Here is a 26610-nt window from a genome sequence, read left to right on the forward strand (position 1 = left end):
GTCCACGGTCCAGTTTGTCTGATGACAAAAGCCAAGATAATGATTGAAGGTGGCTTTGGGTTCCCTGGGCAGCCTCTGGCGCCAATGCCTGGGGGGCTGTGTTGGCGCCTTGCACCCGGGGCCTTCACTAATGGACTGTGGCTGATCCCAGGTCTGATTGGCAGCTGGCCCTGAGGTCCTCAGGGAGATCCTGGAAACTGTGGTCTCCAATCTGGAGACATGGTCCCTTCTGGGAGCCCCCCCCCGTGGGGGATGGGGCGGGGTACTCAATTTTGTCCCAGAAAGGAGTGCTTCTGAGCCCCTAGGTGAGACAGAGGGGGCATGAATTGAATCTCCCTGTCCCCTAAGTGCTTGGATGGAATGCAAACGGAACTTCAGACTGCATAACACAGCAGGCTGTCAAGATGCCAGCTCTTAGCCCTCTCCCCCTACTGCCTCCCTGTCCTGCTCCCCTGCATTGCCTGGTACAATATCTCCTTCCATGCCAGGGTGTATCGGGGCTAGTGTTGGTACTCAAATGTATTTTCAGCTAATACTTTGGGATATGGTGGGTCCAAAGAGAAGCTACAACCACCTCTCCCGGTACAGAGGGGAAGAATGAACTCTTCTGGAGGACTCTAAGAACTAAAGGTTTTCATATGTCTGAGGAAGATACAGAGGAAAAAATAAACGAGCAGGGAGAAGCTGAGAAGTGAGGAAGGAGGGCAGACCTTGAAAGCAATGTAGAAGTTCCAGCCCTCACCCTGGTGACAGGGGCCCATTAAAGGTTTTGGAGAAAGGGCAGAAAAAGAAGTACCTGGGGTCTGCCCAGAGTCACAGCTGACTCTTAAGCACACGAGGCAAGGGGAGAGAAAACTGAGAAGCCTACATGGTTGACCTTGTTCTAGGACATTCAGTAAGCAGTTGCTCGCAGCGCCCAAATTTTACTCCTTTACTAAAAGAGTGAGAAAGAAGGCGCGTTAGAAAACTGCTGTAAATCCCGTGCAAATCACCATGGTAACCTGATTAGCAGCTAAATTAAGTTCATGATTAAGAAGAAATAAATAAAAATAACTCTCCTCCTTAGCTGGGGCTACCCACTGGGCCACTGGCGGCTGAGCAGATGCTGAGGCCCAGGCTGCGGGCTGCGTTCCTGCAGGAAAGTTGGGATGGAGGCTCTAACTTGCTCAACTTGGGAAGAGAGGGGTCAGCCTTAGCATTGCCTGGGGGCCATGAGGCCCCTGGTGGTCAGGCTCTGGACTGCAGGCTGTGCCTCTACAGGCCAAGGCCATGTTTTTCACAGCAAGCAAGGGTCTCTTGCCTTCCAAGGGTGTTCTTTTGTTGTCCTGGACCAGCCTTCCCTCTATGAACACCCGCATTCTGGATCTACACTCAGTTTTGATTCTAGAAAAGCTGAGTTAGGCATTTGACAGAGGTAACAGGATTTTGGTACACTGTGTGAAAAGGCAGCTAAGAAAACACAGGCAAGCCAGGGAGGGCTTTCTGGAGGAGGGGGTGCTTAGGAAAATGACAGACATGCAGATGTTGGACAGTGCTTACTTCTGGTGAACATTCTGGGTCTCTTGCTTGGAGCAGACCATCAGGCCAGACTGGAAATAGGTTGACACAAACCCAAAGGAGACCAGAAGAGCTTTCTTTGGAGAATAAGCAATGGGGACGGGTGCACAGAGGGAGAGGAGCTGCTCAGATTCCCTTTATGGACTTTTTCCTGGACAAGGTTATTTAGAGCAATGGTTAGAGTCAATGGGACTTTGAACCTGTGCTGAACCACTTGGTAGTTGTGACCTCTGGCAAATGAGTCAGTTGATGTGAACTTTAGCTCCTTATCTATGAGATGGAGGTAACCATGGTAATAATGACTATCTAAATGGTTATTGAAAAGGGATGGATGAGATAAGAAATTCCAACTGCATCTCAGCTCTTACACTTAGACGACTCCCCAGTGAGATGCTCACTGATATTAAGGTAATGACTTGGGAGGATGGAGGATGGATTGGGTAGGAAGGGCTTGGCTGAGGTCTCCTTCCAGAGCAATGGTTGGATAGAACCTGCCCTTGCACCCCAGTGTGTGTGTGTGTGTGTGTGTGTGTGTGTGTGTGTTTGACCCTTGGCTGGAATTCTGGTTGCTTTCGGGCCATAGTTCAGCTTTGGTGCTGGAGCTGGCTCAACCCCATGAGACGGGGACTTGCAATAGCCCCAGGAGCCTGCTGCTCCTCAGGTTCAGGCTGCAGCTTCAGCTGCTTCTTTGCCAACCCCTCTCCTTGCTCTTTTCACCGGTGTCTGTAGCCTCCCTACCCATTCTGCTCCCTGCTCCTGCCTCTTTCCCAGTGATTCCCTAGCTCCTAGTAAATCTTTTGCTTGCTTCTTAGAAGACCTAAGTTGACCCAGACAGGTCCCAGAGGGAGAATCCTGCAAAGCTCTGGAAGAGGAAGAAATGAAACCCAGTAGTAGCCAAATGGATACTGATGGGCTGGGGACAGAAAGTGCTGGTCTTTCCTTGTGTCCTGTCCTCAAATGTGGGACTCTGTGTGTTCCAGTTTGTGCTTACACCACAGACCCCTGAACACGCCTCAGTTGCTGCTTTTTGAGTTTTCTTCTTTCTCCACTAGTTCCTAAAGGAGGAAAAAGAAGTCTTCAGTCTTAAGCCTAATCTCACAGAAGTCCTCTGGTCCAGTACAAGTTCCATCAAAGTCACACAAGGATGAGTGCTGTTGGAACCCATATCTACTCTGTTTCTACCTTCTGGTGTTTTGAGTTGCACCATGCTAGTTTAGTTGAGCTCTGGGGCTTTCTGTTTATACCACAGAGACGTCTGTGTCCACCTCCCCAGTCACACAGTCAGGAGCAACAGTCCTGCTGTAGACTCTTTGGCTCGCTCCTTGCCTTTGCTCAGCTCTCTGTGTGGGGTCTGGAGGCTGACTCTGTGGGAGTCTGGAGCTGGACTGAGGGAATCTGCTCTGCAGGACTCCTCAGGGTGCTGGTCGCCTCCCTTCCATCTCCTGTTCTCAACTCCATCTTTCCCCTTCCTCCCCCTTCCCCGCCCCCCCCCCCCCCCCGCTTGTCGAGATCAGGGAAGCTGAAAAACTCAACCCTTACATCAAAAGAGAGCTTGAAAAATACTTGGAGCAAAATCTGCTAACTGTGCATCCTCGCTCTGTGCCGGGACCGATATTAAATCAGGAAATGGCACTGAACAGCCGCTCCAAACACAGAAACAAGGGTTGTCAACACAGAAACCAAAAGCAATCTCTAACAGGCAGAGGTGAAAGGACCTGGCACAAGGCCTGGATGGGGGATGAGACCCAGGAAGGGGGGTTCCTAGGCTAGCGTTGAGCTGACCAGCATTTAGAAGGCAAGCGGCTTCCCAGTGTTGGCACCTAGAGATGGAAGCAAACGAAATATGCTGTTTAAATACTGCTTAGGCCCTTCTTTGTCTTTCCATAAATGTCTATTAAACACCTGCTATGTGCCTTACAGTGAATGCTAGAGATGCCTGCCCAGATGGAGATGATTTGCTGGCTTCTCAGACAGAGCTCCAGTCCTTTGGCCCCTGGAGTGCTGGCTCTTGCTTAGGCCTGTGGCTCTGTCTCCAGCTTCTCTGGAGCAGCTTTCCCCAGGGACCCACGAGACAGGGCCCTTGGTTGGATGACTATTCCTGAGTCTTCTTGCTTCTGTGTTTGATAAATTTCTGCTCAGCTTCCAAAGCCTCAGACAAATATCTCCTCCCCTCTGAAACCTTCTCTGCCCCTACCATGCTCCTGTCCTCCAACGTCATTTGCTTGAGCCCTGATCACACTGTGAATATACCATCACCACAACACCTTTCCAGCTGCAATGGCAAGGTCTGCAATTTCCTGGATGGAGGAGCCATCATCTCCCAGCAATGCTTACAGAATTGACATAAAAATGAAAAACCCTGATAAAAATCCATTGTTGATGGATTACCTTCCTAGCTTCAGATGGGAAATTAAATAGGTACAATCTTGTTGGAGGCTAATTTGACAATATTAACATTGATAATGCACCTATCTTTCAATCTAGCATTGCCTCTCCTTGCTCTGAAGAGAGATGCTTGCACATGTGTTAAAAGGAACACGCATAAAAGCTGTTAGTTGCAGCATCGTTTGCAACAGAGAAGCTTAGAAATACCTTAAATGCCCATCAATATGGGACTTGCTTTAAAAAAAAAGAAGAAGAAAAAGAAAAATGGGTGAGCATCCATTGGGCAGAATGCTGCACATACGTTAAAAGGAAAGAAGCAGATGTGAGTATATTGACAGGGAGGTTACTGAGCAGACTAAGCTAGCTGAAGCCAGAGACATCGATGCTACAGATACATTGTTGCATATTTTATGCTACAGATGCGTCATTGCATATTTTACCTCAGGAAACTGGTCTTGTGCATTTGTCTTGTGTATTTCCTCTTAAAATGACAAAAGGCGGAAAAAGCTAGAGTGGCCAGAGCAGCACCTGCCTGACTGGAGGCTAGATCCATCATTGGCCAACATCAGCATCATTCTCTCAGCCTTTTGCAATGGAAGGGTGCTGGTCCCTTCCTCCCCAGCTAGAAAGTGACTCCCCAGCAGGAGGAATATCCAGGCAAAGAAGGGAACCAAAATCACCTCCATTTCTTGGGTCAATCTTGGGATGCTGGAAGGAAGGATTGAAGCTTGATTCAGGAGTGAATAGGAGAGAGGAAGTTACTGGGACATATTACTACTGGACAGTATTATGCTGGCTTCTGAGAACACAAGAAGCTCAAGGTGACCCTAGGTTGTTTCCTCAACTGTGTTTCAATGATCTGGGTGGTTCAGTAATCTGTGTTTATTCTGTATTTTCTCAAGTGAAAATCATTTGCTGTCTGGCATTATTGTATGTGGTTTTCCTAGAATGCTAAGGACATCTTCACCCTACTACAATGTATGTCCTCTAAAGGCCTCGGAAGATCCACATCCAACCTCTTCTAACTCCTTCAGAGGCAAGCAACCAAGTCATTCTGGGTAGAGGGTGGTGTCATGTGTAAAAGTCCTGTGATAGAAAACATCTTAGCCTGTGGAGGAACTTAAAAGAATTGATATGCCTGGAGCACTAGTGTGTGTGTGTGTGTGTGTGTGTGTTAAATACAATTCGAGTCAGGGTGGGAGAAATCACATTTAGTTCCTTCAGGAAGTGGAGAGGAGGAGACAGAATGATCAATTTCATAGACCAAGATTAACTAGCTCTATTGCCCCATGGGAAAGTAAAATGCAACCAATCAGTCCATAGCCAAAGCCTCTGTTGTTTCTTAAGCCATGGATGAGGCGGCTTGGATGAGGGGAGGTGCCAGATGGAGAACCAGAGAGCCCTTGGGGTGGAGGGAGACAGCTCTTCTGCTGAGGCTATGAGAGGTAAACCAGTATGTATGTGGGTTTGGATTCTTTAATGGTGACCTTAGGTCAAGGTCTCCCCCCTCTTATCTTTCTCTGCTCCCCCTCTTTCTCTTCTTCCCCTTCACCCTTTCCTTCTGTCTTCCAAATCCCCCTTCTTATTCTTCCTCTCCTTTTCCCCTCTCAGATATTTAAGAGAGATTAATTCCTACTAAAGGTCAAACTCAAGACACAGGCAGGACCATCAAAGTCAGAGCTGAGATTCAGAGTCAACCTCAGTGGACAGGAGGCCAAGGGTAAGGGACAGGATGGGAAGACTGCAAACCTTCACTCTTGTGGCTTTACACTTTGCTTTGATTTCTTACCGCCCCTCCCCCGCACAATCAGGGAAGAGAAGGGACCCAAGGGTGCTTGTGACATCCACAAAAAGGCAGTAAAACACTTCCCTTAGAATTGGGAAGAGGCTCAGCGGTGACAAGAATTAGTCTTACAGAGAGTTGGAAATACTTCTGGAGCCAGAGAAGACCTGTACAGACACCTGGGTCCATGGGTCACTGCTCACTCAAGGCAGAGAAACCCTTCCCCCACTGCACAGGATTCTGATGTCAGACAGTCGGCTCTATTACCTCAGTGCACATTTAAATGAATCACTTAACCTTCACGAGCCTCCCTATGTCTTCGGGTGAGCTCGATCACCCCAGGGCCCTCTATGAATGCGAAGCTCTTAGGACAATTGCCTGCCAATCTATGCAAAGTAGGAATAATGACAGCTGCTGCCTATGAGAGATGTGAGGATCAGAATCCAATGGCAAAGTGAATAATAGACATTTGACATTCTCTTTGAGGCCGTACTGCCCAATGGGTATGGAATGTGAGCCTGGTGTGTAGCCTAAAATGTTGTCTCTGACACATTAAAACAAAGCAAAAAAAAAAAAGTGAACATTTCCGCTGTAGAACTAATCCTCGCTCCCCTGCTGTGCGCGGGAGGGGTTCTCCATCCCCACTGGGCAGATGGTGTAACTATGGTTGCTACAGAGCCAGAGGTACCAGGATCTAGAATAGCACCAAACCTTTTTGGAAGTGCTGTTTTGGACTCTGATGGCGGTTGTGCGAGGCGGGGCTAAGTGGAAGTGATAGCTACTGTCGGGAGGGAGGAAAAGGGAGAGCAGAACGCCCCTCGCCAGCCACCCTTTTGGAAGCCACAGACTTCCAGAGGTTTTCAGGCATCGTAGGCAATAGGACATCTTCTCTTGGCGTCTTGTGAAGGTAGCGCAGATTTCAGGGCTACAAGAGAAGTTTGGGCTACAAAACGTCAGGCTACAAAAAGGCAAGCGTTTGTAGTTTTTGTTTTTCTTTCCAAACGCTAGTCCCTCCCCAGTAGAACGCAGGCCCTGGGCCCTGGGGCCCCAGGAGTCCAAAGGCTTCTGCTTGGTGACTTCGGATTGTCACCGCTATGTAGGGGGCTGCAAGTCTGCGAGTCTCCAACTTCTACATGCAGAAAGCTGTGGTTGCCCACCCAGTACACACACACACACACACACACACACACACACACACACACCACGCACACAGGCACTCTCCTCCTGTGTGCCGTAAATCTCACTCCTACTCTCTCAGATCCGCCTACTCGCTCACAAAGCACCTGCAGCCCTCCGGGAATCCGGGAAGAGCCACGCACCTCAGCGCAGGTGCCAGGGCGCCGCCCTAATCTGGAAGCGCCGGCTGGAAGGCAGGCCACTGGGTATCTATCAGGTTACCCTGATGGCATGGCGGAGATGTCAAGAAGGTAGCGTCGAGAAAACCTCATGCTCCGCCTCTTGCTTTCCAATGTTTTGGAGAGTAACTTTTGCTCCTAAAATAGAATTGCCTCGAGGTCAAGTGTCTAGGACCCTTCTGAGTCCCTCCATCACTGTGAGGTAGTTAAAAAATTCCAGGATGAAGCAAAGCGGGGCTTGCTTTGCAGGGAAAAAAATCCTCCAAGTACGAGTTTAGGCGCTAGGTAAGAACTATTCGGCACAGGGGCTCTGGCTATAGGCAATCCCGGCTTTCTTTAGATGCCTGGGCCTCCTGCCTCTTTCCCCTTGCTTCTCCGACTCTCTTTCAACAACTCATCAAGGTCTTACAGCGCGTTGGGCTCCCAGTCAAAATGCGTCGCTGCACCCTCTCTACCTCCCCTGTCTTTCAGAGTTGGGGAGCAGTCCTTTGTCCAGTCCTGCTGTAATTAATACCCTGGACCGGCAGGAATCCTCACGCGAATAACGAGACTGCAGGGACAGTTTGGAGAGAGAAAGGTCATTAGCCCAGGAGTTCCAAGACCATGCAGCAGAGCGCACAGGAATTAGAATGGGGGAGGCTGGACCACGAAATGGGATAGAGTGTGAGCAAAGGCCTTCAATTGGGGCAACTTTCCTGTCTCCTCACTCTCCTCGCACCCACCGGAGTGCGGTGATCTCTCTCTCTCTCTCTCTCTCTCTCTCTCTCTCTCTCTCTCTCTCTTTTTCTCTTTCTCTCTCATTCTCTTCCTACTCCCCCCAAGGAGGGACTACGACCCCAGGACAGAAACGGTTGGGGGAGGGGAAGTGAACCTAGGAGCTGAGATAGCTCATCTAAAGCCCAGAGGAAGAGAATGGTTACAACATAGACAGTCTCGGGGACAAAGAGGAGCAAACCGGCTGGGACAAAGGCCGAGTCCTCCAACCCCGAGAGAGTAGCGCTTCTGGGGTTTTACAACTGTTGGTCTGGGGCCGCGAGAGTCCTCTCCAAGGGCCACATTCTTGAGTAGAGGGTTTCGTCCCTCCGTGATGACAGAGACACACATGAGCAAGCACTGTTCTGCTGCCCTCCCGGGTGCTCCCAGGAGGGTGTGCAGTGAGGCGCGCACTCGGGAAGCGCTGCGTCTCAGACGACTAGGGGCGGAGGGGGGGAGGGGGGAGAGGAGGCTAACGCCGGAGCTCAGTGAGCGAGCTTTAAGAGATTATGCTTGTGGTGGTCGAGGCTGGAACCCTGGTTTGTAGAGACCTAGAACTCTAAACTTGAAATGGACTCAAAACGTCCCCTGGCTGAGCTGAGGTCGGAGCGCGCGCTCCCCTCGTACGACCGCAGCTGGGACTCTTACAAGGAGAATAGATGTCCCCAGAGCCCATCTCATCTGCGGGAAGTTCAGCCTAACTGCCCCGGCTCTCTGCATAAGGCAGTCGAGTCATTTCTGCGGAGAGCGCACTTCTCCAAAGGGTTCGAGGAGATTTCCCCGCAGTTCACTGATCTAAACCTTTTAGGTGAAGTTTTAGTTAAAACACACCCATTTGGTTAAAATTAGGCTCCCGAGACTACTCTCTGTCCCGTCTTTCCTAAGGTATTGGGGGGGGGGGGTTCTTATTGATCGGAAGCAAAATTTTCTTTCTGTTAGAGAGAGAGAAAAAAAAGGTCTGGTCTGGTTGTCAATGCTGAGGGCCACTGGTCCCCGTGCGCGAGGTTGGCGGGCAGGTCCTGTGCAGTCCGCAGCCAGGACACACTCACCCAGAGCGCTTTCCGCCTCTCGTCTTTCCGCATCCTGAGCTGGGAAGCGACGTGGGAGCCGGGTCGGATCTCCGGATCCAGCGAATTCGACATCTATTCACTTTTGGTGTCGGGGTTGGGGTCTGAGAAAAGGCCCCCATTTCCTGCCCTTCTGGCCCAGGGTAGGGAGTCTCGGTCGGCGTCCTACAGCCCTGGTCTGAAAGCCTAATGTGCTGCCTTCCGCCTCCCGTCTGCGTTCCGGAGAAGTTTCTCACCCGGTAGCTCTGGACCCCTCTTCACCTGGCGTTTTCGGTTTAGGACTCTGATCTTTCCAGCTCAGGACCTTCCCTCGAGGGGAGTAGCCACAAGCACACCTCGAAGGCTTGCAAATGGAATTTTAGAAAAGATGACCAGAGAGAGTTAGTGGTTGAGTTCGAAGATGGGATCGGAGTGCCTGTGCATAGTTCCGGAGGAATCTGCCCTTGCTTCCAGGGCGCACACAGCCTGCGTTCAGGCCAGGCTTGGTTCGGTCAGTTAGCAGGACCCACACGGGTCCGAGGCGCCGTCCAAGCCTTCCCGCACAGAACAAACCAGTTCAGGGCGCCTTTGCGCACCGTGGCCACTTGGGGTCGCACTTTATGTCTGTTTGAATCTCCCTGCAGCCGTCAAAAGCCTGGATCAGCTTAATCCTTACAAAACGTTCAGACAAAAACAGGGCCCGGTTCCCCAGCATCCCAGAGCCACTGAGTGCACAGACCGGTGTTGGTCTCGGCTCCGAGCCTCGGAGTTGTCAGGTTTCCATACGACTGACAAGTGAAAGGTATTCAGAGCCTTTGGGCCGACTCTCTTTTTGTTTACCTTCTTTGGGAGCATTTTGGGGGTGGGGGGTGAATGCACGGAGCGGCGAGACCACTGGAGCTCTGTCTTCTGAGCTCAATCACTGAACCGGCTAGAAGAGAAACGGCGACTCTTGGCCTGGGGAACCTTTCTAGAGGTTAAGAGTTAGATCTGAACAGAACTCTTGGAACCCCAACCCCGCCCTCCCCCATCGCATACATTAGCTCAGACCTACAGAAACACAAGCACGCACGACACACATGCACTCGGCCCGCGGCGCGGAGGACACACGGAGCGTCGCCCACTGGGCGGGGGCCGCTTGGGAACAAAGGGCCAGGGAAGCGACATCCCTGCGCTTATTCTGAGCCTACTTGGGGGTGACACGGGCCGAAAGTGGGAGTGTAAAGAGTATGTAGGGAGGCGTGAGTGCAGACAGGGGGGTGGGGGGAACGGCGACTTGGTCCAGAAGTGGGGCGCGCACCGAAGGCAAGCGTGCGGGAACCGCGACTCAAAGGGTGTGGGGGGTTGGGACCAGGCGGTCTGTCCCACTCGGCTCCAGCCCTCCTCCAGGCCTCCACGGCTTCAGGGCTCCTCCGGCCTCCAGTCAGCTGACGCGGGGGGCGGGGGAGCTGTCAGGCACGCCCCGCCCAGCGTCGCTGGGCCGCGGGGGCCGTGCAGCCATTGGCCAACACGCCGGGCCGCTTGGGCCCCCGCGCTCCAGTGACATCAGGAAGCGATAAAAGGCGGCGGCGGCGCCAGCTCCAGCACAGCTGCACCGCCGGGCTGCGAGCGGCTGCGAGCAAGAAAGCCCTAGAGCCAAAGAGCCGGAGAGCCAGCGGCGGGCGCTTTGCCCCGCGCCTCCCCTCTGCCCCTGAGCGCACCTCGCCGACTTCTCTACCCTGCCCCGGCTCGACCTGACTCGTTCCCTGCGCGGTCGCAGCCCGGAGCTCTGGGGCGGCTCAGGCAGCCTCGGGAGGACTCTCCGGCGCGCCGCCGCGTCCCCAGACAAAGGCTTGGCCAGCGGCCCCGGCCCGCTGCGCCCTCGGCTACCCGCCTCCCCGGCTTGCCGCTCGCTCTTCGCCCCCGCGTTTGGCTCGGCGCGTCCCGGCCGGCCGCAAAGTTTCCCCCGCGGCAGCGGCGGCTGAGCCTCGCTTTTAGCGATGGCCGCGGAGCTGAGCATGGGGCCAGAGCTGCCCACCAGCCCGCTGGCCATGGAGTACGTCAACGACTTCGACCTTCTCAAGTTCGACGTGAAGAAGGAGCCACTGGGGCGTGCGGAGCGTCCCGGCCGGCCATGCACACGCCTGCAGCCGGCTGGCTCGGTGTCATCCACCCCGCTCAGCACACCGTGCAGCTCCGTGCCTTCTTCTCCCAGCTTCAGTCCGACTGAACAGAAGACCCATCTCGAGGACCTGTACTGGATGGCAAGCAACTACCAGCAGATGAACCCCGAGGCACTCAACCTGACGCCCGAGGACGCGGTGGAGGCGCTCATCGGTTCGCACCCAGTGCCCCAGCCGCTGCAGAGCTTCGACGGCTTCCGTAGTGCGCACCACCATCACCACCACCACCACCCTCATCCTCACCACGGGTACCCAGGAGCCGGTGTGACTCACGATGAGCTGGGCCCGCACGCTCACCCGCACCATCACCACCATCACCAAGCGTCGCCCCCGCCGTCCAGCGCTGCCAGTCCGGCGCAACAGCTGCCCACTAGTCACCCAGGGCCGGGACCGCACGCAGCAGCCGCGGCGACGGCTGCGGGAGGCAACGGTAGTGTGGAGGACCGCTTCTCTGACGACCAGCTGGTGTCCATGTCGGTGCGTGAGCTGAACCGCCACCTGCGGGGCTTCACCAAGGACGAGGTGATCCGCCTGAAGCAGAAGCGGCGGACCCTGAAGAACCGGGGCTACGCCCAGTCGTGCAGGTATAAACGCGTCCAGCAGAAACATCACCTGGAGAACGAGAAGACGCAGCTCATTCAGCAGGTGGAGCAGCTTAAGCAGGAGGTGTCCCGGCTGGCCCGCGAGAGAGACGCCTACAAGGTCAAGTGCGAGAAACTCGCCAACTCCGGCTTCAGGGAGGCGGGCTCCACCAGCGACAGCCCCTCCTCTCCTGAGTTCTTTCTGTGAGTCGTGGCGGGTCCCGGCCCCCGTCCTTGCCCTGGCCCAGACTCCCTATCCTGTGCCCCTAGCCCTGGACTCCCTGTCCCTGCCATGGCCCCGGCCTTGACCTGTTTGACTCGAGTTAGAGGGAGGAAGGACGCGCGGGTCGCGGGAGCACGGGCGGGAGCACGGGAGGGTAGAGTACCTTGGCTTAGAAGAGGGCAGCGCAGAGCAGCGCAGCCTCTTAGACTTGGGCAGAGTTAGAGAGACCGGGGCGGGTGGGAGGTCCCGGAGTAACTTTTCTCCAAGCTGGAAGGCCGCAGGGCATATTCTAAGGAGTCGCCAAGGCCGCCTGGACACTTCTGGCTCTGAGAACTTTGTGAGTGCCAGGGCCGCCGCTTTCAGCCCAGGACTCAGTTCGCTCCAGGAAGAGCAGAGGAGAGGAGAGGAATGGGACTCTGGAGTCCCCATGGGCGCGAGGAAAGGCTGAGCTAAGGAAGGAAAAACAGACAGCTCTGTCTGTCCAGAGTACGGAGAACACTGGCTCTCAGCCGGAGACGCGGGCCTCAGTTAGGACTTTCGGCGCGCGAAGGAAAAATCTCATCAGTTTTAATGCCTGCTCGATTATATAGAAAAATACGAAAATCTGCATTAAAAAATATTAATCCTGCATGCTGGACATGTATGGTAATAATTTCTATTTTGTACCATTTTCTTGTTTAACTTTAGCATGTTGTTGATCATGAATCATAACCCTCTTGTTTCTTTGGGTGAGAAGGGATTCAGTTCCTAACTCCTGCAGCTGCGAGCGAGTGAGCGGAGTTTCAGTCGCCGGCCGGCTTGTAAATTACCCGCCCGGCCAAACCACATTGAGAAGGTAGCAGCAAGCCGAGTCTTTGTTTGGGTTTATTATTATGGCATTTTTGTTTGTAAGTAAAAATAAAAGAAAAGAAAAAAAACCCCACCATGCCCAACTTTGTCCGGGGAATCCTTGGAATTTGTTTCTTCGCTCCCCTTTTCCTTCCCACTTCAGTTTTGAGTTTTGTTGGCGTTGAGGGAAAGCTAAGGGAGAGACAGCTGCGGAGATCCACACCGTGCAAGAGTGTGTCCTCTATCACTGCCTGGTCTTGGGGTCAAATTGACACCCCCCCCACACACACACATACACACACAAGAAGAAAAGGAAGACCGGCTTTGCGTCCTAAGAAGTCAACCTAGGGCTGGTTTGGAATCCTCCAGAAAGGCGCTAATTGCAAGCCCCCCCCCCCCCCCCCCCCCCGGGGCTTAGGGTGAAAAGATTTCTCCCACCTCTTGCTACGTGCCAGGATGATCTGAGCTCCCATTGAGCCAAGAACCATTCTTAGAATGTACTAGAAAACCCACACATTGGCAACTAATGCTGCAACTCTCAAGTGCGTTCTTGTCCAATGCATTATGTGTTTTCTCTGCTGTCCGGATAGCAGGGAGACTTACTGGTGGTGTTCAACTCCCTTCCGTTGTACAGTAGTTATAGGGGAGGTCTGGGTGTTTTTCTTTATTGTTACTTTCATTTCTGCGGGTCAGTAAAAGGATTCAGTTGCACTGACAAAAGATACCAAAATGAAAGCATACTTTTAAAAATTCCCACCTGAATTTGCTGGCGCTGCTGGCTGGATGCTTTTTTGTTTGTTTTTGAGTTTGTATTAGTTGATAAATTTGCAGTAAATAACAAGATTGTATGAACCGCATGGTGCTTGCAGTTTTAAATATTGTGGATATTCGTCCTGCATCGGAAACGAGCTTTGGTTTTTACTGATTCAACTGTGTTGAAATCAAACTTGCCGCAACGCAACAGAAATTGTTTTTAATTTCATGTAAAATAAGGGATCAATTTCAACCCCCTGCTTATGATATGAAAATATTAAAATCTAGTCTTATTGTAGTTTTAATTCAGACTGGTTTCTGTTTTTTGGTTATTAAAATGGTTTCCTATTTTGCTTATTAAAACCATGGAAATGGTGTTTATTTAGAGGACTCCGTGTCTGCATGACTTTAAAACTCTTGTTTCAAGAGTTGTACATCAAGTTTGGGACGTTCTCTGGCAATGAACCCTAAACTCAGGGTGGGCAGATGATTCCTTCCAGTGTATGACTGTGTGTGCTATATGTGAACCTCACATGTATTCTCTGCTATCCACCCTAGGTTCAAACCTCAGTCAAGAGTCCATCTGTTCGCTGAGAGGGTGCATATCTGAAAGGGACACTCTACAGCACTTTTGCTTTCGGGTTTGGAGATCAGGACTGGGCTGCTAGTCTGCCTTAGTGGCAGAGGCCAGGAACCAAGAGTTGCAAACCTGGATTGAGGAAGCCAGGTCTTTTTTTGGAGCCCAGGGCGAGCTAAGCTGCAGCCTTTGCCTTCTTGCCTGAGTGCTTGGGTACTGGGAGGCTTACAGCTAGGCTGCTGGCTCTGAACTGGGGTTTGCCCTTCTTTTTTCCAAGGTGGATGGAATCAGGTAATACCTGACAATAGAACTTAGGAACTAGGACCCTCTTGGCAGGAAGCTCGTTCTTGGTTATTTCTTTCCAGGTTAGTATGTTCAGGGTGCACGGGACCATCAGCCCTTAAAAACAAAAAATCAGATGCTGCATAGAGGAGTTTATATTTCAGCATCTCCTCAGATTGGAGGCTGGAGGGCTTTGGGTGACTTAGCCTCGCAGCTTTACCAGTAGTCTGAAGATTCCCGATGATGACAATAAAATGGCCCTAGACCTTTCTCTCTCCTTCCCGCACCCCTGTCCTTTGAAGGTCCAGTAACTTGTGGCCCACACTCCATGCAGTCTCCCTGGAATCCTGTCTCTGATTTAGATGGTCTTAAGGCTTACTTCTCTCTGTCAGTGGGGTAGAACACCTAGACCCTAGAAGAGCTCTGCAATTATGGCAATGCCTAGCTCTCTGTTGAGACTCTGTGAAGTCTTTTAATTTCCATATGGACTCTGTTCTGCCTTCAAGTTTTTGGTACCAGAGTTCCTAAAATGGAATTTCAGCATCCAGATGGGGAGATGCTGTAGACCCAAGCAGGGGAGCCCAGTGAGGGAAGGAGTAAGGGGTAGGTTAGAAAGGAAGGGACATGTGAAACTTGGAACAGATTTTTTGACTTGGATGTCTGGTGCCTGTGTTTGTGATGGCATCTGAGGAAGAAGTTTAGGGACCCCCCCAAAAAAATAACACACACACAAAGAAAGGAAGAAAGAAAGAAAGAAGGAGAGAAAGAGAGAAAGAAAGAAAGAAAAGAAAAGCCCAAAGAACAAAGCAAAATAACAGCAACCACAATACACACATACAGTGCCATTGGTGGTGTGATTTCAGCTCGAAGTGAGTTCCCAGTCCAGTTGTTTCCTCAGTGGAAACATGGTTTGGCAGGAAAAGTGTTGGCTTCCATTTGGGAAAAGGCTGATGAACCCGTTTCTCTCACATGTAGGTGGGTGTGATCCCTTTGTAATTTTATATGCAAGTGCCACTATAGGTACATAGGCATGCAACTCCTTTAGGGAAGGAGGTCTCTGTCAGAGCTGGGGGGGGGTGTATCTAAAGAGACAGCACTGTGCAGGGCCCTGCAGTGATAAGAGGGGATGGAGCACTTCTGGTGGCAGAGACCTTAAATCTGGTAGTCTAATTCTGTCTGGAACCATCCAGACTGGCATTGCCCACTTCTGTCATTATCTAGACTCTAGGAAAGGTTGCAAATTCTAAAGAATTATTTTTGCTTGGAGTATAGAGAACACTTAGACACACCCAGTGAGGTCACTATTACTGTACATCCAGAAAGGATACAGAACGCTACCAGTTTAGAGTGACCAACCGCGTTTTGGAGATGACAGTCTCAAGTCACAGCCCTAGTGAGATGTTGACACGCCAAGAGAGGGGCACCCACGCCCTGCACTCTCATTGGTGGCACTAATTTGCCCCAGAGGCACATACAGGGAAAGACTGGGTAGAGAGACAGCTCTTCAGAGAAGGCCAGAGCTTGTGCAGTGTATAGTTTGCTATAGCAGACAAACCCTCTACCCACAGGCAGCCATTCGGACCGCCAGGATGCCAAAAACCCGGGAAAGGGGAACTGGATACTCCCAGGACTTCCAAGGTGCCCCGGCGGCGGTACTCTGCAAGCTCCATTCTTCTCTTAGGTTTCTGTTTCTCCCTACTGCTTGAGGGCAGCTCGAGATTCTCCACTCTCCGTGGGAAGAAAAATCCTCCTTGCACCAAAGTCTTCCAGGCTTCCACTGATCCCATGTAGACAAACCGGGCGTCTGCTGACCGAGACTCACCTGGAGACAGAAATGCACAGACTCCAACACTAGGAAACACTCACTGGGCACTCATAGTCTCTGAGAATTGGCCTCCATCCTGGGTCACTGTCTTTGCTGTGGGCAGCCGCAGCCCTTGAGCCGGCTGGGCTCGGTCGGGCTTTCTGTGTTGGGAGTTCTCACCAGGCTGAGGGACCTGGGACAGCCGCCGTTGTCAAGTCCTTCAGTTCGGCAGGGAATGTGGTCAGGTGCCCGAGGTTCAAGCAAGTTTAAGTTACTTCCTCTAAGTCTCCGTTTCTCTCTCCGGGTGTTTCTGTCTCCTCTTCCTCTCTCCCCTCTCCCTCTCTTTCTTTTTCTCTATCTGTCCCTATTTTCCATTTTTTAGCCTTCCCTTTCTAATCTCTCTTCTTTATTCCCCTGCCCTTTGTTCCCCTGCCCTTTATTCCAGGACTGCGGGAAACACTACCCGGAGATGTCTAGAGGCAGGCAGGAGGAACCGGGTATAGAGCGGCTGGTCTGTAGCCTGGAAGTTACCACATTGATTTTCACCTGCACTCTGCTGCGAAGGATCTGGACTTCACTCGGCCCACTCCCCGGTTTCATTCCACTGTGTCCCTCACTGTTGTTGGCTGGGCACTGCAGGCTATCACATAGGCTAGCCAGGGGGTTTTGAAACTTCTTAGTGAAAGTGAGTTCTGGGGAGGCTGAAGCTGGTCACAGATGCGGGTCCCTCTTGCAGTAACAGTAAGCCTTTGTCTTTTGTCTTTGGACATTTCTGTGGGAGCAGAATTGTCCCTGCCTTGCCTGTCAGAAGTTCCCATTTCTATTTTATGCGTTCATTCCCCTTTTAGGGGCCTTCTGTACCAAAACTCATAGTGGAAGTTGTCAAGATCCACACCATGTAGGTCACTAAGTTGACCACTTTGTGACCTAAGGGCTCTGTTTCCTCAAGAAACAGCCCTACCCACTCACCCTCCCACCCTCGTCTTCAGTGCCCTGGGTGTGGAGGGAGCCAGGAACCAGTGAGTTGATGTTTGGAGATTCCCTAGTTGGCTTTCAGATGCAAAACTTCATTGTCTTCTGGGCCGTCCAATTTCCCCAAAAGAGATACTCTGACTGGGATTCTTTAACTGTTACCCTTCCTTGCCACCTGCAGTCTGAAGGCCTGGCTTCTCAGCATGGACACAGTGGCTCTGTGTTTAGATTTACAATGTAAGGAAATCTCTCCTGACCAAATTAAAAAATTTCCACCGAATAACCCAGTAAACAGCACTTCCCCAGCCCCTCAGAGGAATCAGTTCCAACTGGAATAGCAGCTCTGAGCTGGTGCCTGGCACAGCATCCCGGGAAAGACAACCCCCCATAGAGTGAAGGGAAGGTCCTGTGATTTGGGGTGCACCTGAGTATCAGGAGCAGCTGCCACCATGGGGCTTGCCTTTGAAGGCTGGGACTTTCCTGGCTCAGAAGACTGGGATCTTTCTTTTGTGAGGCAGCTGCTGGTAGAATTTCTTTTTTCCCACAGTTCCTGGCCAGAAAGCACTTCTTTCAGTGGGGGTTGGGGGTGGGGGGCACGGTATACATTCACCAAGACCCCCCAATAAGTTCCTCCTCATTCCCCCCAAAAGATCTCCTCCCATCCATCTGAAGACTTTCATTTGTCCTGCACAAATTTCCGTGTCTCTCAGATTAAAATTCCCTTTCCCCCCACTGTCCTACGCATGCTATCTTAACTAGCACACTTAGATAATGCCAGAGCTAACTGTTCTCACTTGGAAGAAATTAAATATGTGAGAAAAGTTGCAGCTCCAACATGAAAAACCACCTAAATTAATAATAAGGATGTGTTCCGAAGCAGCATTTCGTTGTAGCAGCCTCTTGGCATTCTCTGTGAGTGAAGCTACTTTTAAGTAAAACGGCAGCGATTCATTACATATTCTGCTTTATTTTATTTTTCTTTATCAGGAAAAAAAGGGGGATGCTGTCTTTGGGCTGGAGGGGGCAGCTGCAGAGGTGGTGGGAGGAGACCTGGAACTTTCTGGAAGAAGCAAACTATTTTTGGCATGAGAAAGCCGATAGAGTCTATACATCTGTATTATGGTGCTTTCATTTTTTTTTAAACCAGGGCTGAGGCTTCATCTCCCCTCACCCCCTTCCCAGGGGAATGGCAGGGATGGGCACTTGGGTGTGTATGTGTTTGTGTGTGTGGGGGGGCTGTTTCACAGTCTGCCTGAGGGGTGGGCAGGGCTGAGGCTGTTCTGGTGAATGGACAGGGATGGGTACTTGGGGGAGGGGATGCTGATTCACAGTCTGCCTGAGGGGTGGGCATAGCTTTTGGCTTTAGTGTTCCATCAGATCAGATACAGCAGTTGAGGCTGCGCTTGGCTCTCACTCAAGTTCCCTCCTTTCTTCTGCTCTGTCAGCCTCACTGCCCTGACTCTGGCAGCTATAGCGCTGCCGCTGCCGTGGAGTTCCACCCAGAAGGGAATGGGAGTAAGCTGCCCTGGAGTCAGGTCTGCCTGCTTGGAGTGAGCAGAACAAGTCTGCATTTCCCAGCACGGGGGCAGGCCCTGCCTGTCAACTTGTCTTCCTTTGTTTCCTGGGAATCTGAAGAACCTGGTCCATGGGTTCCTTTCAATGGATGCAAGACAAGCAGGCCATAGAGATGTCGTCCAATCATTGTTTTTTTGCTTAACTTTTTCATCTGGGATTTTTGCTTAACTTTGCAGTGTAAGCGGCTGTTATCCAAGGGCCAGAGGAGAAAGGGACAAACCATCTCTTCCTCAGAGACACCAGAAGAGTCTAGAACAAAACCCCATACCTCCATACCACTGAAACTTAACTTTTGTCATCAAACCTTATAAATTCTTCTATGCATTCCTCACCAAAGACATTCATCCCTGTGTAGGTAAAGGTTTCAGAAACATCCCTCTTGGGGGGGGGGAGAGGGGGAGTAGTTTCCTCTCCATATCTCTTTGCAGGAAGTGCTCATTGATGTTGCTGCTGGATACTGTCATGGTCTCCAGTCACAAGGTTTCTTGCCCAGGTGAAGGTGTGAACTGTTGACACAGCACAGCAACCCAAAGACAAGGGCATCAGCAGGGAGACTGCAGCTGTCAATCACTCCGCTCTCTGATAGAGGAGAATGATGGAGTCTGTGAGTGTGGAAGCAGGCATCCTTGTCTTGGAACATCAGTACCACTTAGGATTAACAAACAGTTCTCTCACTCTATGTGCTCCTGACTGAACTTTCCAATAGATAGATCCTAATGACAGAGCAAGCGTTCCTAGCAGAAGCAGCCTCTAGGTGAGGCAATTTGGATGCAATCATCCACATTTTAACGGAGGCTGTTTCGGGTGTAATACTGATGCTTCGGATCTAACATAGACTCGTTTCTGCTCTTGGAGCAGGTCCACTAACCAATGCCCTTGGACACACTCCTATTTACAGACGCAGAGACAGAATTTGCGTGCATTCATCTGCTATGTATGTTGTCACTTGTATGTACAACTCATCACACTTGTACCCAAAGATGTGAATCCATGCTAGATGCATTCGTGTCTAAATGCTCGTGTGCACGGGGTTTATAATTATGCACACAGCTGCATGCCTCCGTGCTCACATCAAAGCATGATTGATTGCACATGTGCACAGGCTCTTACAAATTGTATAGGGCTCCCGCACAACCTCCTGTATTCACACCCGTGTGTGTGTAAGTGAACACTGGCCTTCATGCTCGTCCACACACAGGTGCCGTGTAACAAGGGAAACATGGCACCAGTAGGGTTAATGGAGGCCCCAGACTCCCATAAATATTTATAGGAAGCACTCAAGCTCTCAAAGTGGGAGCTGAAACCTCTCCTCTTGAGCCCCGTAAATCACTCCGGGCTGCTGCGTGTTACCTGTCAGATCGGGGCTGCGTTCTGCCAAGGCTACACATATACACAAGAACTGCTGTTATTCAAGGGCCAGGGGTGAAGGGGCAAGGCCATGTGGTCATCTCTTGCCTTGCTCAGAGTCACCAGGGCGAGGGTCTAGAACAGAAATCCACCTCTCTAGGCCTGAAATTTAATGTTTGTCATAAAACCTTATAATTCTGCTATAGATTCCTCATCAAAGACATTAAACCCTGTGTGGATGAGGGGATCAGAAACTGCCCCCCTTTTAAAAAAGCAGGCAGTCTCTTCTCTAAGTCTCTCTGCACAGGTTGGTCATTCAAGTGCCTCGCCAGGCATCCGGTGAACAGGTCAGGGTCACTATACTCACTCCTGGGATCCTTCTTCAAGGGTCAAGTGAAGCAGCTCAGAGATGCTGCTGCTTCCCCCAGGGCAGGGCTGCAGCTGTGGAGTAGAGAGGCATTTTGTGACTTCGGGAGACTCTGCTGCACTGGCTGCCTAGGGGAGGGACTGCATCTCAGGCAGGGTGAAAAGAAATGGTCCTGGTAGAAGCCAGATTTGTTGCAGTGGGGTGTGGGGGAGGGGAAGAAGGTGTGGCTTCAGATTCCAGAGCTGTTCTTCCTTACCAGCTTTGCATCTGAAAGGCCTACTGGATCTCAGGGTCGAGAGATGCTGTGACTGTGTCCAATGCAAATTCTGTGCTCTGTTTTTATCACCTGAAACTGATCATTTGCATGCTGGACACTGTTCTAAGATTAGATAAAACAATGAACGGAAAGCATCAAATGTCCCCACCAATCAGTTTCCAATCCAATAGGAGTGTAGAGATACTCTTAAGGCCGCACACAGAATGCCCACAGGCCAACAGAAGACGACCACCACGCAGGAAAGCAGCCTGATGCTTGAAGACATTCACACAACTGTGAAAGTGTGGAGAAGGAGCAGTCAAAAGGACTTCCTGGAGTTCTTGGATGCATGAATGAGAGCTGAACTCTGAATAGAAATTATTCAAGTCAAATGGATAGGGGAACACTCTGGATTAGCGCCATCCCATGGACGTTTTTAAGGTAACAGAAATTTTCTGTAGTTTTACCATCTACAGGTGGTGACTGAGAGACTTCGAATGTGGCTCAAGCAACTGAGAGTATCTGAATATGTTTTTTTTTTTTTGGTGTAGTATATGTGTATGCATGTGTTCCTTGTATACTGTGCTGTATGTGAATGTTCATATATGTGTGGACATGTCCACATGCATGTCGGGGGGGGGTCAGAGGTCAACATCAGCTGTCTTCCACAATTGTTCTCTGTCTTATTGTTTAATGCAGAGTCTCTCAGTGAACGTGGTGGAGCTCGTTCCTTAAGCTAGACTGGCTGGGCATCGAGTCCTGGGACTCCTTCCTTCCCAGCCCTGGGATCACAGAGGCATGCCTTGTGTGGCCACTGGGGACCAAACTCAGGTGCTGATACTTTTCTAACTAGTACTTTATTATGTGAGTCTTTCCCCAACCTGCCCATCTGTCTGTCTGTCTTTAGTGCCATTACTTGTCTTTTATCCATCCATGTTCTTTTGCTGTGTTATCTGGAATTCTAAAACAAAACAAAACAAAACAAAACACAACAAAACAAAACATGGTGTTAAAGGTTCTTAAACAATGTGTTTAATTCTTCAGAGGGCACAAGGGTGATTGGAGGGTTGTGGTGGGTTTTTTATTTGTTTGTTTGTTTGCTTACTTGCTTATTTTATTTTATTTTGAGACAGGGTTTCAAGAGATCTACCAGCCTTTGCCTCCTGAGTGCTGGGACCGAAGGCATGTACCACTACTGCCTGGCTATAGAAGGGCTTTTGAGCCACATCTTGGGTGTCTTCTGACCTTTGCCCTCTTTCAATTCATCCATTTCCCAGCTCTAGTCTATTGGAAAAAGATCTCCCCAAATAAACCATTTCCCCATTTCTTCCTGAGCTGAGAAAAAAGCCTTTCCTACACCAATTCCTTTGACAATTCTCCTCAAAAAGAAATAGCATGTCTAGACTCAAGACTTGCAATGGGATTTCTCCTAAAAGAGGAAGGACCCAAGCCACAGCAGCAGCCCTGCTGTGTTAAGCAGCCTCTGAGCTGGGGGAGCAGCCCTGTGGTCCACACACTCTATAAACACCAGAAAGGAGTTCTCCATGTCTCCGGGTAGAAAGAGTCTTCCATAGCCCTGCCTCTGTTTCATGGTCAAGGAGGATGTTCCCAGAAGGCAGAACCTGGGTGAAGGGGCCGGGCATATGTGCAGAAGAACATTTCCTCTGGCCAGTAGGAAATCAGCAAGGGTAAGTAGATGTGGATGTCTGAGGGAGCCCAAGCACTGCAGCCTTTCAGTCCAAATTTCTGTAAGACTTTGTTTTTTCCCTTGCATGGGAAGGGATATAATGTTGCATGTGTACTTCACAGCCAGATGAAAGACAGAGTTAGGGGAATCATGTCTGAGCTCGTCTCTCTAGGACTAGCCTTGCCTTCTATCCCATCTCCTGTCCTCTCTGGCTCAGTTAGCTTGCAGAGCCTCCCTCTACCAGGAACCCACAGCTGCCACACTACACTGGGACTCAGGTAGGGGACCTTCACCCTTTATTCTGGTCTCTCCGGAATTACCCTTAGTCAAAAAAGTAGAAACACTGAGTCAAAGCTGATACAATTATTGATTACATAATAGCTTATTCTTTAGGTTAAGGACAAATGTATCTTAAAGTTCCAGGTACATTATTAAAAGGATGCTGTAGGCAACAGAGACACCGATAACTAGAAAATGATCATGGGGAACTCATATTGCAAGACTCATTGTATTTTAGTCTTTGGAAGATGAAGGGTTGTGAACTCAAAGGTCTGGATCTAACAAGTGCCTTCTATGTGTCCAGTATTGTCAAATGGTTTGTAACTCTCCAGTTACTCACAAAACGCTCCAGTTAACCTTAAGAACTGGGATGATGCTATTCACCACGTTCTGGATGAGGACATAGAATCACAGAGAAGTTAAGCAATTTACCCAAAGACAAACAGCTGGTTAATTAAAATAATGGTGTTTGAACCTTGTCAGACTGAGCCTAGAGTCTGTTTCTTCAACTACAATTCCTTTTAAGGCCAAGGGTTGGTTGTGGGTGACTTTGTTAACCAGCCAAAAAATGTTTGTAGGTTATAATCAATTGAGGCCGGACTTTGAGAAGAGCTCCCCCTTCAGGCCACTGTGCATCCTCTTCTTAAACCGCATGTACTTTGGGGACACCAGCTTAAAATATTTCTTGACATATTAGCAATTAGTCACGCTCTGAGAGCATCTATGGCTCCCCCTACTTTTAGAGTTTGTACACTCTAGCCTTCAAGACTTCTGCATCTAGATCTCTATTCTTCATTCCTTATTTGATACTCTGGTCAGAAATGATCCTAGGCCCTGTCCGAGTTTCTTTGGCTTTCACACTTTCTCCTGTGCTGCTTTTGTATGTATGTTTGTTTGTTTTCTACAAAGTTCCCTAACATTTACATTTCCCGGTTTTTAAGGTCACAGTCCCAACCAAGCAAGCAGTATAGGAGGAGGACATCTTCCCTTTCTTCTAGACCTGGGGCATAACAGGACCTTGGAGGAACTCATCTGGTGGAAACAGGTAAGGCAGGGCAGCTTTAATCCAGCCCCTCCTCTTGCTGGCTGTGGAGACCTGTTAGGTTGCCTCTTAGGCAAATGGGAAACATCTTGCCTAAATCTGGTTTCTGGAGGGATTTTTTTTTTTTTTTTTCACCACAGCTTGTTAGAAATACCTTGTATGGGCTCCTGTAAGTTCAGGGTTGGGATGGATTGCTAGTGCAGTGTGTGGTGACTGCTGTGGTCGTGGCTGGCACAGCCATGTAAATTCTGCATCATTCCATCCTTCTCTGCTCCCTTACACTGTGTAGAGCTGGGCCCCACTAGAGGAGCAGGGGTACAGGAAATGTGGGGAGAAGCAGCTGTAGAGACTGTCCAGCTGGTCTAACTGGTTTTCCTCTGGCCAGGATCTTGGGTTCAAATAGCTCTAAATTTGATTGTGAGGGAAGGCCTGGAAGGCAATATACATACCCCAGCAGGCGTACTGGAGAAGTGCTTACAGACAGAGAACATAGAAAGAGCCAAGAGTCCCAGCCCTGAGTGTGAGTATGCTCCCCCACACGGATGGACGCTGGCCAGATATTCAGCCCAGGAACCGTGGCTGAGAGCTTGCCAGTGTTTTTTCAAGATGGGCACCCACTTAGCCTGGATGCAAATTTACCTCACCCCGGGGAATCATGTTTTAGAGAGAACATCAGGGTTCTTAGCTTTTGGGGTGGGATCTCTAACTTGATGACAGTGTAGATTGCTTTTGGTGTTTGTGTTTCTGTGTGGATGGTATCTTAGTGCACATGTATGTGCATGTGTATCAACTCATGGAGAATGTGTACCTATGTGTGCATGTGCGTACCAACTCATGGAGACTGTGCACAAACAGAGCCTTGTTAAAACAAAACAAAACAAAACAAAACAAAACAAAACAAAACAAAACAAAACAAAACAAAACAGTGCTCTTCAGTGATGAAGGTGGCAGGCTGGGAGGTAGGTTGTGTGGAATTAGAGTTCATGAATTCTTCTCTGTTCTTGGAAGCCAAGAGGGATATGGCCAGGTGTGCTAGTTAGTTTTTATGCCAACTTGATACAAGCTAGAGTCACTGGAGAAGAGAGAGTCTCAATTGAGAAAATGCCTCTATTAGATCAGGCTGTAGGCAAGCCTGTAGGATATTTTCTTAATTAGTGATCCATGGGAAGGGGTCCAGCCCACTGTGGGTGTGGCCACCCCTGGGCAGGTGGTCCTGGGTTCCATATGAAAGCAGGCTGAGTAAGTCATGGGAAGCAAGCCACTAAGCAGCACCCCTCCATGACCTCTACATCAGCTCCTGCATTCAGGTTCCTAACCAGTTTGAATTCCTGCCTTGGCTTCCCTCAATGGACTCTAACTCTGGATATATACACCAAATAAACTCCTTTCTTCCTGTGTTGCTTCTGGGTGTGATGTTTCATCACAGCATGTATGTGGTCTATTCCCCAGCAGCCCAGCATGGAGTCTAAGTGTGAGTTAATGAGAATGTGTGATTCTGCAAGCTCAGAGAAGGCAGCAGGTTTCCTCCTGGTTACAATCTAAGATGCAGAGAATGGGAGGAGAGGTGCTCAGGGGAGTAATGAGCCTGAGTGAGCCTGGGTGGTGCTCCCAGTGCACTGGGTGCTCCCAGTGCAGTGAGTGGGCCAGGCAAGTTTTCCCGCAGGTGCAGAAAGGAACTTAAGACTAGAAAGAGGAGGCCATTTCTGGTTCTCAGGGGCCTTGAATTCAGAGTAGAGTTTGGCATAACCCAGGACTGGTGGGACCTGCTGTCACAATTCTGCTGTATGACCTAACACATCACACGGCTGCTTGACCAAGTTGACCAGGCGTCGATTTCCTGAGAGGTTTGGGTTTGGATTCTACAGACAAGGCTAGGTTGTGGTGGAATGGAGAGCCAGGGAAACTTGGCTTAGAGTTTGTGAGTCCCAAGGAGCCACCAAGGATGGAGTAGTTATGTGGAAGATGCTGTCGAGGCTTAGGGTGGTTGGATGAAGCCAGATATAGTGAGGTGGATCCGCTCATCCCATGAATGACAGAGAACAAGAAATAAACCAAAAGAAACCTCCCAACTTTAAAAAAATAATCCAGAAAAGAGAAAATAAAAGCAAAAGCAAGGTCTATCAGTAAGGCTAAACTGAAAGAAGCACGATGACATGAAGTCTGTGTGGAGGTGAGTCAGGAATTGACTTCGAGCCCCCTAATAGCCAATGGGAAGAGGGCAAAATTATTAAGTCTTAAGTCAAGAAAGACAACCCCACCGTTGTCAGGAGAGACATAATATTTCTGGTATTTCTGGTTCGGGTACAGAAAAGAACTGTTTTTTTTTTGGGGGGGGGTAGGTAAGATTTTGGTTCAATTTTAAGCCAGAGAGGAGTGAAGGAGGCTGTAGAGTTTATTGTGGGAGTCAGGAGACTGGTTCCAACTTGTGACCTTGGGAGGCTGTTTAACCTGTCTGAGTTTTAACTCACTCTACTGTAAAGGGGGTAAAGGGGGTGCACTTGCCTTCAGGGGGCTTGATGGCGACTTACCAGAGTCCTTGGAAGGACTGGGCACACAGTAGCTGCTCACTCAGTAATTGCTTTGCTTTTGTTCTCCCAAAGCTGCCTGCCTTTAATTATTATTATGTTTCTGTTTCTCCTTTGCCTTGTCCTGCCTCGGGCCAGCTCCTCCTCCTGCCCCTGAGATCAGGGCACCACTGGGCTGCTGGCAGGACGCCTGATGAACTCAGCTGGGCCAGCGCTCCCTGCTGTGCTTGTGTCTGTAGATGACCTGCCCTGCCCCCCAGACTCCTACAACCCATATTCAGGCCATGGCCTTCTCTGCTCTTAGCCCCAGAGTGGCTGAGAACTCTGTTCCCTGACCCAATCTGGCTTTAGTATGCGTTCCCTTAGCACTCTCTGTGCCTCCCCACCCCCAAATCCTAGGAATAGATAAATAATTGTCTTAGCAATCTGTTGTTTTAACCTCCATCTCGTGGCTAGAACATGTGTCCCAAG

At 50.2% G+C, this 26610-nt stretch overlaps 1 protein-coding gene across 1 annotated transcript; it reads left to right on the forward strand.

Annotated features, from left to right (window-relative positions):
* The first annotated feature begins 10479 nt into the window (after positions 1 to 10479).
* Positions 10480 to 13803, forward strand: Mafb (MAF bZIP transcription factor B). The gene has a single exon (XM_028786749.1). The coding sequence runs from the start codon at positions 10859 to 10861 to the stop codon at positions 11828 to 11830; it is 972 nt and encodes a 323-aa protein (XP_028642582.1). The 5' UTR covers positions 10480 to 10858; the 3' UTR covers positions 11831 to 13803.
* Positions 13804 to 26610: the final 12807 nt, after the last annotated feature.

Source organism: Grammomys surdaster, unplaced genomic scaffold, assembly GCF_004785775.1.
Source record: "Grammomys surdaster isolate TR1022 unplaced genomic scaffold, NIH_TR_1.0 125574, whole genome shotgun sequence".
NCBI lineage: Eukaryota > Metazoa > Chordata > Mammalia > Rodentia > Muridae > Grammomys > Grammomys surdaster.

What these genes read in the sequence shown, in the direction of transcription:
- Mafb (XM_028786749.1), top strand. Translation starts at nt 10,859, where the DNA reads ATGGCCGCGGAGCTGAGCATGGGGCCAGAGCTGCCCACCAGCCCGCTG.